Below are 12950 nucleotides of genomic sequence, written 5' to 3'. Positions count from 1 at the left end.
ATGAGAGCCGCTGCCCGCGGTTTTGTGTGAACGCTGCAAGACGGAGGAGGAAGCAGGAAAAAGGTAAAGGCCCAGAAGGGAGAAAGGGAGATGGGCGTGTTGAGGGAACGCTTCTAGATCAGCCGCGGGAGGCACGTGGGAGCCGCTGCCCGTGGCTTTGTGTGAACGCTGCAAGACAGAGGAGGGAGCAGGAAAAAGGTAAAGGCCCAGAAGGGAGAAAGGGAGATGGGCGTGTTGAGGGAACGCTTCCAGAACAGCCGCGGGAGGCATGTGGGAGCCGCTGCCCGCGGCTTTGTGTGAACGCTGCAAGACGGAGGAGGGAGCAGGAAAAAGGTAAAGGCCCAAAAGGGAGAAGGGCGTGAGACTTGAGAAGACTTGGAGAGGGAGGGAGCACAAACTTAGGGAAAATGATGGAAGGACGGAGGGAGGGGCATGAACTTAGGACACAGAATGAAGGGAAAGATAGAGAGGAGCATGAGCTATAAGATGGAAGAACGGAGTGAGGGAAAGAGATGCAGAGGTGAGGGAGATAATAGAAAGGGAAAATTGGGTGTCTGAGAGAGGGAAAGATGGTGCAATTGGGGAGATAAAGAAAGAGGAGAACTGTTGGGCAGAGAGAGGAAGGACGGAGACAGAGAGAGAATTATTGGACATGATGGTGGGAGAGGAGTGAGGTAGAAATGCATGGGCGCAAAGAGAAAGAGGAGAACATGCTGGGCCGAGGAAGCCTCCAGGATGTTGGATGTTTTTTGTTTTTTTTTGGGGGGGGGGAGGGTATAAAAGAAATGCCATATTGGCCCTGGGGGAGAGCTTATGGGGCCAGAAACAGAGGAAGTGAATGGGAGAACCAGGAGCGCGCATCCCTGCTCATCAGAGTGGGGATGTGGAAGCTTGTTTCTGCTTCCACTGTCAGCAGTGCACATGAAGGATCTCTCAGTCAGGATAAGTATTACTGCTTTTTTGGGCTCCTCTCCACAGTGTCTCTTTAATGAAGATTTATTATTAGATATATACATCTTCTATATTAGTGATTGCAGATTTGGGACCTGCTCAACCTTTTTTTTGTTCATCGGCTAGTGTTAGTGTTTGTGCGGCCCCAGATAAAAACATTTTCGGCCAATGTGGCCCAGGGAAGCCAAAAGGTTGGACAACCCTGGTTTAGTGTCATCTGCAAATTTACTTGTTCCAGTTTCCAGATCATTTATAAATATGTTAAGTAGCACCAGTCCCAGTATAGATCCCTGTGGCACTCCACTACTTACTCTTCTTCATTGAGAAAAATGGCATCCTCTTTTCCATCCAATAACCAATTCCTAATCCACAACTGAACATTGCCTCCTATCACGTAACTCTTTTTCATGAGTCTCTCATAAGGAACTCTGTCAAAAGCTTTCTGAAAATCTACATACACTACATCAACTGGCCCACCATTATCCATGTTTGTTCACTCATTGAAAGAAGTTAAGCAAATTAGTGAGGCAAGACTTCCCTTAGCTCAGTGTCTCTCAAACTTTCTCGAACCGGGGCACACTAAAGGTAGTGGCCACAGCTTGAGGCACCCAGAAATGTGTGGACATTGCCGTGATGATATCATGTCGACGTCCGCGCATGTGCAGAAGCCCTCCATATGGGCCTTGAAATGCCAGTAGGGGGTGCCAGCAGGGAAGAGGGTCGGAGATAAGGCACTTGCACCAGCCGATTGCCTACAGCAGTGTTTCTCAACTACTTCAAGCTAAGTACCCCTTAAGTCTAACAAATATCAACTGAGTACCCCAACCACAGATCTCCCTAGGCCCACCTAAGCTCTACCCCAGATCCCATCCCCTTTACTAATTGTAATGCAATTTTTTCCATTCATTTTTCATATACACACAATATATACAGCAGATATAAATTCTCAAAACTGACACATTTCAATCACTATTGAAAATAGAATCATTTTACTTATCAGCAATCCTTTGCAGGCTGCTGTAATTAGCTTTAAAGGTGAGACCGGGAGGCCGGGGGGGAAGCCAGAGGACGCTAGAGAGAAGGGGGAAACATGCAGGCCTTCAGTGAATCAGGCAACACTAGCACTGTACTGCATAGGGAAGTCAGCTGGCAGGCGCCTCTTTTCCTTCTTAGTGTGCCACGGCACACTTGGAATCTCAGGAGGCACACTATTGTGCCTCAGCTGTGGTAGGCAGCCTATGCCTGCTAGGAATGTCCCTGGAGCAGTGCACAGATTTAAAGCAAGCCTTACTCAAATATCCCCATTTAAACCCCAATCTGAGTCATTAGATGACTTTCCCTCCTTGACCTGTAGAGGGAGCGGGAGAGCAGAGCTGCAGGTTTCCCAACCCCCACTCAAGCCCAGGTTAGTTCCCAGGAAATCATTTCCTCCTGAGGGTTTGGGGCATGGCTGCAAACTGTTAACTCAAAGAGCTAGGCTATTGCAGCAGGAACAGCCAGAGGACAGGCAGCAGCAGGAACAGCCAGAGGACAGGCAGCAGCGCTCAGGGCTGAGAGCTCTGAATAACAGTCAACCTCCAGAATGCATGGAGCTTGAAGAGGCTGGAGAGGAAGTACCTCTCTGTATGCTGGAAGAGCCTCATGATATGGAGTTGGACCCAGAGCCACATGCTGAGCTGCCAAGTGAAGTCTTACCGTTTGAAGTGTGCTGTACCAAAAGCAAGTAGCTGAAACTGCCTGTGTGAGTACCTGAAGCCATGCTTATCTAAGTTGCTTTCAAGTGTTTATTAACCGGGACTGAGCTGAAGCGTGGGGGAGCGCTTATGAGAACTGTAAAGAACTTATTTTGTTTTCTTTTGAAAGTTTGCTGTTTTTCCTGGTGGGGAGAAGTACTCTGTTCCAGTTCCAGGCAGTGGGGTTTGCCCCGTGTTCAACGTGGTGGGATTGAGGGCCTATTTTTGGCAAATTGTTACCACATGGAGCACACTGCTTGGCCAGCACGTCAGCTGCTGGGAAGGTCAGCACAGTTGCACTGACCTATGCTGAAGGTATCAGGCCTAAAGACTGTTTTGGTTGGGAGTTTATGGACTGTGAATTGAAGGTGGAACCAGCCAGGAATATTTGCTGTATGCATTTGAAACTAACTTTAGTCAGTACCTTCTTAGAGACTATTTGTTTATATTTGGTTTGCTATTTTGGGACCATTCTTATACCCAGAACATCCTGATGAAGTTTGTATTTTATTTTGATGGGAAGAATAAACCCAAGTTGCAGGAAGAATTACTTACCTGGTGTAGCGGTGTTTCTTTCACTGAATGCTGAATTTCATTTCTTTTCCTTGTGCTGCCCGCAGCGGCTCACAAGAGCTTTTTCTTGTCCCGGTATCCCAGGACCCATTACCCTGAGGCTGCCGGTGACAAAGTACACAGTTTGAGATACACTACCTTAGCTGAATCCATGCTGACTCTGTCCCCTTAAATCAGTGGTTCCCAACCCTGTCCTGGAGGACCACCAGGCCAATCGGGTTTTCAGGCTAGACCTAATGAATATGCATGAGAGAAATTTGCATATAATGGAAGTGACAGGCTTGCAAATCTGCTCCATGCATATTCATTAGGGTTAGCCTGAAAACTCGATTGGCCTGATGGTCTTCCAGGACAGGGTTGGGAACCACTGTCTTAAATCATGTTTGTCTACATGTTCAATAATTTTACCTTTTGTAATTATTTCTACTATTTTGCCCGGCACTGAAGTCAGACTTATCAGTCTGTAATTTCCTAGATCTCCCCTGGAACGCTTTTTAAAAATCAGCGTTAACAGACTATTCTCCAATTTTCAGGTACTACGGACGATTTTAGTGACAGGTTACAGAACTCTAACAGCAGATCAGCAATTTCATGTTTGAGTTCTTTCAGTACTCTGGGATATATCCATATTGTGTTCCATGGAGGATATCACCCATGTGAGAATATTTTACCTGCTTATCCTCAGAGAATTATTTTTTTTCGTAACTAGGAATCCCCAGGCTTATCAGACCAGTCGAGTGCACAAGCTCACACATCTACCACCTTCTGGAAGACTGACATTCTCCATCCACCTGCTGGTAGGAGTGCATAACCTATCCATCTAGGTCAGTCTGAAGGAACGCTAGGGAAAAGAATAGAAACATGATGGCAGATAAAGGCCAAATAGCCCATCCAGTCTGCCCATCCGCAGTAATCATTATCTCTTTCTCTCTCTGAGAGATCCCACGTACCTATCCCAGGCCCTTTTGAATTCTGACAGTCTCTTGTCTCTACCACCTCTTCTGTGGAGACTGTTCCATGCATCTACCACCCTTTCTGTAAAAAAGTATTTTCTATGATTATTCCTGAGCCTATCACCTCTTAACTTCATCCTATGCCCTCTCATTGCAGAGTTTCCTTTCAAATAAGAGATTACTCATGCTAGTTTACATCATCTAGTTGTTTAAACGTCTCTATCTCCCCTCTCCTGCCTTTCCTCCAAAGTATACAGATTGAAAACTTTGTCCCCCATATGCCTTATGATGAAGACCACACACCATTTTAGTAGCCTTCCTTTGGACTGACTCCATCCTTTTTATATCTTTTTGAAGGTGCAGCCTCCAGAATTGTACACAATATTCTAAATGAGGTCTCACCAAAGTCTTATACAGGGTCATCAATACCTCCTTTTTCCTACTGGAAATACCTCTTCCTATGCAACCTAGTAAACTTCTAGCTTTCGCCATCACCTTTTCAACCTGTTTGGCCACCTTAAGATCACCACATACAATCACACCCAAATCCCGCTTTTCTGTCATGCACATAAGTTCTTCACCCCTAAACTGTACCGTTCCCTCAGGGTTTTGCAGCCAAAATGCATGACCTTGCATTTCTTAGCATTAAATTTTAGCTGCCAAATTTCAGACCATTATTCAAGCTTCGCCAGGTCTTTCTTTATGTTATTCACACCATCAAGGGTGTCTAGACTTTTGCAGATTTTGGTATCATCTGCAAAGAAGCAAATCTTACCACATAGCCCTTCAGCAGATACAAAATTGTTCAGCCAGATAAACAGGGCTCCAGAAAACAAAGATTTTAGAAGTACCAACCCCTCCTCCCATCCCCCAGTCTAGAGTCCCCAACACCAGTCCTGGAAAGGACTACATTTTGAAAGACAGGAAAAAACCCAAAATAAAACACAATTAGCAATTCAAAATACATCAATATCATTTATAAAAATGTTAAAAAGAACAGGCCCAAGAACAGAACCTTGAGGCATCAGAACACTCTAACCGAACACAGCCATTATAGTAACGATTTAAAAAAAAACAAGTCATTCTCCAAAAAACGCTCATGCAAATGAGGTTGGTGGAGAGTAGTGAAGACTCTCGCTGGTTATAGTGATGGGCACATGCGCAGAATAAACAAAAAAACAACCACAACAGCAGGAGATATGCCCAATCGCTTCTGCTGATAAACGCCTCCCCCAGCAGCAAGAGAGAAGGCTAATGTCTCCCGCTGCCAACCGACACACCTCCCCGGCAGCGGGACAGATGCCCAGTGTCTCCCACCGCCAACCAACAAGGCCCCCCCCAATTCCCCCTCAGCAGTGGGAGAGATGCCCAATCTCTCCTGCCAACAAACACCCCTAACTCTTCTCGCAATTGCCCACGCTCTGCCAACATATGAACCCCCCTCCCTTGCCTCCAATGACTGTCGCACTCACCCCCTTACCTTATTTTTAGATGGCATGCCAGAGGGGTGCCTAGTTTCTCCAGCCAGTTGGCCCGCCTCTTCAAAATGGCAGGCCTTTCCCTCCCCGGTGCATCCTGGGATGCACTGGGGAGGGGCCTGAGGCTCTGATTGGGCCAGGATAAGGCCCCTCCTATGGTTGGAGCCTTATGCATCTAGGAGGGCGGGTGCAGAGCCTGGCAGGGTACTTGAATACTAGCCTCCAGTTTATATTTGAGTTAACTTTTTTCTTCCTTTTTGGGGGAAAAAGGTTACCTCGGTTTATATTCGGGTCACTTTATATTTGAGTATATATAGTAAGCCATTAAAATTTTATGAACCATATTGTTGGTATCCTAGTTTATTATCCAAGTTCTCCAGACCTGAGGACCTTGAACATGTAAATTACTATTATACATAACAAAAATTTACTAGTGTCAAAAGTATGAGTGATCTAGTGCAGTTTTATCAAGAATGGCTTCTGGGTTATTTGTATGTATTGCACATAGTAGGGAACTGCATAAATGAAGTCCTTTACTAAAAGTTATTACAAGCTATCTTCCACAAGGCATATTTTATTTTTATGGATCTTGTGGCTGACAGCAGACGATAACACCTTTAGCGCATACCAACCATTAGTAAATGACCAACAAATTTTCCTAGAAACAGGCTATAAACAAGGCTGAGATCAAAATATTAAAGCACAGAAGTGAAATAGATCTAGACAGTCAGGTCTGTAAATATTTGCTATAGCTGTTTCACCTGAATTGCTAATGTCTTCGACAAGTTTATGAGCTTACTGGATAATTTGGCAAAACTATACACAAGAGTTATTTCCATCAAGCCAATTCAATACAAAGTTCTTCTTCAAATATAAAAAATGAAGCCAGTGAGCTCTATTTACAAACCCGAAAGCCAGGTTAATATGGCTTCCAGAGAATAAATAATTCTAAGTTAATGATGCAGGATTAAAAACAATGGAGAGAAAATAAGCCATATTTGAAACACACTTTAAAGCTCCAGAAACTTACCGAGTCTACAATGGACCAATTGAGAGGATAGGCAAACAACTCTGGTTTGGCAGTAGGAATTTTCTCAATTAGACTCTTAATATGTTTCCGTTTTTCTTCTGTGTTGACATTGCCTTTTGCTACTCCTTTTTCATCTTCCCCATAATCTAAAGGGACCAGTTTTCTTCTACGGGGCACATCATCACTATCTTCATCATCAAACTTATTAAAAACACTATCAACAGGTAGCTTCTTTCTTTTAGCAGCATTTGGTTGGTTAGGACTATTAGAAGCACCAAGAGAGGAACGCAGGACAGTATCCGTGTTGCTTTTAATTCCTAAAAAAAATGCAGAGAAATAAAACCATTACATTTGACATGCTATGGTTTAATGTTTAGTGCACTGACCTACAGTCAAAGGTATCAGTTCAAGACCCTTTCTGCCACTGACTCAGAGATGCTTGAACAAGTCCTTAGCTTGCTGGTGCCTCATCTTACCCAGCTGTAAGCTTCTCTTTCCGATGCCTGTATGCATTCCTGGGCAAAAATGTGCCACAGGTCACAACCCCAAAGGCTGCGGCATTCATGTTTCTGACGTGCTAAAAACTGTAAGGTATGTTGCAATTTTGTTTGGGTAAAAGGTGATATATAAATCCAAATTATTAACATCATAATAGAGGCATACTACTACTACACAGAAACAAAAACATGCTTAATGGAGTATATACTGTACTCACCACAATACATTTAAGATGTTCTTATTATTTTAAAAAGTCATCCAAATTCTTTCCTGATGAAAATACAAAAAATAATCTTTCCTATTGTTTAAGAACATGGGTAAAAGATTAACACAAGCCTCAACATGTCAAATTCAGACTCTTGCCATCTATATTAGGCTGTGTTAAGGTTATCAGCTCTTATCAGATCAAATTACCAGCAAACAATCACCTTTATATACATTGAGATACTGCATAGTAAAATTATATTAGGACTCGCGCTGATTCTGGCAAGGAGCTGGCATCATTGGACAATGACATCCTATCCTCTCATGTCATCTCCTGAAAAAGATCACACTGAGCTTAGCATTCTACTACACGTATGCTTTGTACTGGAAAGTCACTCATTCTTTATTACCAACTATAGGATGCATAAGACTTATCAAAGGATTACACACGTGATCTTTCCATTTCTTTACCCTGAAGAACAAGAAAGAATACCAACTCACCCAGTTTGAGACTAAGTCCTATTTTAGGCCTATGTTCTTCTGGTGGTTGTTGTTCAGGTGAATTTTCATGAGGGATGATAATGCCATAGGGAGATTCATCCCCAGGTGTGTTAGGCGTCGCATTGCCACTAGCAGATGAAACAGAAGGAGCAGAACTAATGGGCCGCAGGGTAGGTTTGAGGCAGGGTTTCTGTTCTGGCTCCTCTTCCTCTTCCATAGGTTCTTCTCGCTTTTCTTCTTTTTCAGATTTTTCCTCCTCTTCCTCTTCAGACTCTGGTTGCTGCTTTATTTGTGGTTGCCTCCGCCTTTCAGCCTCTTGTTCCATCTGCAAAAGGACAATTATTACTAGCTACTTTAGTGCAAGCTATTGAACTAAAGCTGTAAACTGGCTACTGGCAATGAAACAATGAGTTCAAATGGTGACAACTCAATGGAAGATAATTTTTGATTATCTTTCTGTTAGTCCCTGGAGGATTGGGTACGCTAGATGTTCAATCCCTTCCCACAATCTGGGAGTTGCAGAAATCAAAACACTTTTCTGAGCACATGCTCCTCAGAGAGAGAGTTAGAGCCCTCTGTATTTCAGTCCCAAAGCCAAAAAACATACCTAAACAAATCAATGATAAGGAAGGGGGTCCTGGGGAAGCTCCCTAGCAACATAAACAATTTATTTACTGGTCTGCTCTGCAAAACATGAAAACAAGCAATAAACAGGCACAAAGGCATCACAGAAAAACATTGAGGAACAACATAGAACTAACCTGCTGTGTGCAACGAGCACCCATATGAGACTGCCTTCAGTAATGCATTCTCACAGAAGTGGAAAACTTCCCACAGGATGGAAGATCCTGAAGCCTGGAAGGAGAATAATCGAGGGCAAAGAAAGCAGGCAATGCAGAACTGAGAGGGCGGGCTATACTGTATCCTCCAGGGACTAACAGAAAGAAGATTATCAAAGGTGAAAACCTAATCTTCCATTCTGTTACGTCCCTTCCGGATTCAGTACGCTAGGTGACATACCAAAACAATGGCAGCGTCTAGGGAGGAACTGAAGAGCCTGCATGCAACTCACCAAGGTCCCAAAAGCGGCATCAGAGCAAGCTGCCACATCCACCTGGAAAAAATTGGGTAAAAGTAGAAAGAGAGGACCAAGGTATTGCTCTGCAAATTTCATTTGGAGAAATGCACAAGACTCCGTTTACGAAGCAGCAACACTTCTAGTGGAGTGGGCCTGAAAGCAAACCAGTGGCAACTGGCCACGGGTGACATAAGCCATGGAAATGGCCATACGAATCCATCGAGGTCAAACACTGGCCAATTACACTGAGACGGAGCAATTGGGACAAAGATATCCAAAAATCATTAGTCCTCTCCAAAAGTGGAGTAACATTCTCTTGACGTCCAACTTGCATAAGATCCGATCCTGTGGAATGAAATGCTGACAAACGAATCTCCTGGGTGACATGGAAAGTAGAAACTACTGTCGGTAGAAAGGAAGGTACAGTATGGACAACTCCAGCATTTATAATATGGAGAAAGGGTCTTCGCACAAAAGAGCTTGAAGCTCTGAAATATGCAGTGCAAAGACATGGGTGACCAGAAATACGGTCTGAGCGTCAGACCCAGAAGAATAGCAGCCTTCAGTGGCTCAAATGGGCTTCCACAAGGTCCTGTAGAATGAAAGTAAGATTCCACAAAGGGAAAGGAGACTCAGTGGTTTGGATCGAGGAATCTCGAAGCACCCCCAAAGATTCGGCTCCTTGTATGGAGTGTGTAGATTCCAGACCAGACACTTCCAAAAACTCGACTCCTTGCATAGAGTGTGTAGATTCAGCTCAAGGCACAGGCAGGGATTTGACCTCGTGTGAGACTGCTGATTGCCCAGGCTGGACTGCAGGAAGCAGAGTCGAGGCAGGACTGTATTTGCTCAATAACTGAACAAATTCCCGCTCTAAAATGTTCTGGATAGTAGCCTGCAATTGTGGATCCGAGTCTGAAACTAGACCACTTGCTGAGGCTAATGGCTCTGAGGTGGCAGGAGGAGCATGCTTCAACTTGGAGGATTGATGCTTGGATATCTTGAGGACCACCGCAGGAACTTTCTGCTTAGATATCTGACCTGAGGGAAGCTCAGGGGAAGATTTGACAGGTGTACTCAAGGCCAAAGACTATCCAAACAAGAAAGGTCTGATGAGACTCGAGGTCGGAGTCGTGAAGACAGGAGGACACCCCGTTGAAGGCTTGACCGAGTCGGAGGTTGAGGTCGAGGGTGTAGCTGAAGAGTCCATCCTGAAAAGCTTTTCCAGTTGAATCCGACGACGTTTGAGTGCTTGAAGTTGAAGAGTAGCACAGAGTGTGCATGACTTCGGACTATGGTTAGGCCTGACACACTGAAGACACCAGTGGTGTGGGTCTGTGAGGGAAATTGCACGCTGGCACTGGCTACACTTCTTGAAGCCCATGACTGGCTGGGACATAGAAGGGAAGATAGCTGCTGCAAAGTCGAAGCCCACAGGCGTGCGACCCACTCCGCTAGTCAGTCGATGAAAAAATAAAATTTTTTTTTTTTACGTAAAAGAAAACACATAGCGATTCGGTAATAAGAAATTAAAACACAAACCACGGTGAAGAGAAGGCACGAAGCGAACGAAGTTCAGCGCTGAGCGTCAAAGACAGACTTCTTGGCTCTGCGGAAAACTAAGAACTGAGGAGACGAGCCCTGTGCTGGGCAGGAAGGCACTCGCGCATGCACGGTGTGGCAGACTCAAAACTTTGACATTATCTACAAGCAAGGTTCAGGAGATCTCTGATCTGCTGTGGAAATTTCGAACCGCATGGCTCAGGAAGAAACGCACTACCTTACTGGGTGTCGAAGAGAAGTCCCAGAAGGGTAGTATGTTTCCCAGATACTCCAAGATGGCATCAAGTGGCTCTTTTTGAAGTTGACAATCCAACCCAAGCTCTGCAGCAGAGACCACAGTCTCCACCATACTTGTGCTGTCGTTTCGAGACAGAGCACGGATCAACCAGTCGTCCAAGAAAGGATGCCTGTGGAAAAAAAAATGCTACAAGCACCATCGCCTTGGTAGATATTGTAGTTCCTCCCACTTCCCTAAATGTTTCATGTATAATTTGTTTGTCTGTTGTTAAGTGCTTTGTCTACCAAAACATAATTTGTCATATTCTATTTTTAATTTGTACATCGCTTTGAAATCTTTTGATAATTCGATAAAATCAAGCTTTTAATAAACTTGAACTTGAGCTGTCGCGAGCCCAAAGAAAAGAGTCGCAGATGGGAAATGCTGTTGCAGAACATGGAAACTCAAATCTGCGATGCCCCAGAAATAATGGAAGATGGAGGAAAGCCACTGTGAGATTAAAGGATGCTAGAACTCCCCAGGAGAGACAGTAGCAATGACTGTGTGCAGTTTCCATTTGAAAATAAGGAATCCGCAAGAAGTGGGTGACTTACATGAGATCCAGAACGGGATTTCCAGTCCTCCAAGCCATACTTAGGCATGATGAAATATATAGAATATCTACCAGTCCGATTTGTGTTCTAGAATGGGTTCTAATGCTTGGATGTCCAAGAAGACGCTGCAAAGTAGTATGGACCTTTGACTCCTTTTCTGGCCGATCTGCCGGTGAGTCCAGAAACAAATCTGGAAGCAGGCAAAATAAATCTATCTTGTGCCCCTCCAGAATGATGTCCAGAACCCATTTACCCGAGGACATGCGAGTCCATTCCTGGTAAAACTGAGCAAGGCAGCCTTCTGGAGGGCTGTTTAGGAGGAGTAGCTGCCCAGGATCCGGATGTCGGAGGATGGCTGGAATTAGAAGTGTTGTTATAGGGACTGTATCTCTGGGAATGTCTGGGAGGAAGAGCCTGAGGATCTCTGATGAAAACAGCGGGAGGGATGAAAATTACTACCGCCTGGTCTGGATGCTGCTAGATCAGCACATGTTGGGGGGGGCAGGGGGCGGGGGGGTTTAAGGGGGAAAAATTGATTCTGGGGGAAGAACACCGGGGACAGAGATAGAACGGAATTTACTTAGGATCGGGTCATGGAATGTTAATGGGTTGAATAGCACGGGGAAGAAGAATATTGTTTTCCGGGAGTTGAAGAGAATGCGTTGGGATATATGCATGTTACAGGAGATGCATCTGAGGCCCCGGGATGCAGTTTTTTGTGTTTTTTTTTTTTTTTTTGCAGAATCCTGCCTTTGAACATGTTTGGGCAAATCAGGAATGGAACATTACCCAAAAAAAAGGGGGGGGGGGGTGATTGCGGTTTTGGTGAAACGAGGTCTGGGATTGGTCATTGATCAGGTGTATAGGGATACTCATGGAAGATGTCTCGCGTTAAGAGGGAGCTTACAGGGGCAAAGAGTGACAATAATGAACATACAGTGGTGCCTCACACAACGAACTTAATTCGTTCCAGAAGCAAGTTTGTTATGCGAAAAGTTCGTTATGTGAAACGCGTTTTCCCATAACAATACATGTTAAAAAAATAATTCGTTCTGCAGCATTAAATATGCTAAGATGACATAAAAAAAGATAAATTTGTCAAAATGGTGAAAATGGTGGTCTTGCTGAGGCCAAACTCTTTGACGAGGTCACACTGTTTTACCCCACATTCACTCCTTCTAATTATTTCCCGTTTCATTTCAACAGAAATCACCTTCCTGCTTTTTTTAGAAGCCATGATATATAAAAAATATTGAGTTTATCTTAAAAGGACGACTGTATACAGTGAGAGAGGGCAGTTAAGCGCAGTGACTAACGACTGCTTGCAGTGCCTGCGCGGAAGGATGCAATACATCGGCAGCTCGGGCGACTTCGTTGTGTGAAACGAAGTTCGTTGTGTGAAGTTCGTTGTGTGAAACGAAGTTCGTTGTGTGAATCAAGACATGAAGTTCGTTGTGTGCAGCGTTCGTTGTGTGAGGCGTTCGTTATGCGAGGCACCACTGTATATGATCCCAATGTAGATCAAGCTAAGTTCTACCGTAAGTTACAGGATGAACT

At 44.4% G+C, this 12950-nt stretch overlaps 1 protein-coding gene across 11 annotated transcripts in view; it reads right to left on the bottom strand.

The window, feature by feature from the left end:
• Nucleotides 1–12950, bottom strand: part of RBM25 (RNA binding motif protein 25) — a 285496-nt gene that overhangs the window by 67405 nt on the left and 205141 nt on the right. For 6 of the 11 annotated variants that reach the window (XM_033953489.1, XM_033953490.1, XM_033953491.1 and 3 more), the window contains 2 exons: nucleotides 7922–8246; nucleotides 6719–7035 (listed from right to left, as the gene is read on the bottom strand). In XM_033953489.1, coding sequence (XP_033809380.1) covers nucleotides 6719–7035; nucleotides 7922–8246 — 642 coding nt within the window. Of the gene's footprint in view, nucleotides 1–6718; nucleotides 7036–7061; nucleotides 7755–7921; nucleotides 8247–12950 lie in introns of those variants that run through there. The other 5 variants (XR_004540227.1, XR_004540229.1, XR_004540228.1 and 2 more) reach the window with 5 other exon arrangements.

This window comes from Geotrypetes seraphini, chromosome 7, assembly GCF_902459505.1.
Source record: "Geotrypetes seraphini chromosome 7, aGeoSer1.1, whole genome shotgun sequence".
Lineage (NCBI taxonomy): Eukaryota > Metazoa > Chordata > Amphibia > Gymnophiona > Dermophiidae > Geotrypetes > Geotrypetes seraphini.
Note: the sequence above shows the minus strand (reverse complement) of the source record. Positions and strands in the feature narration are given on the sequence as shown.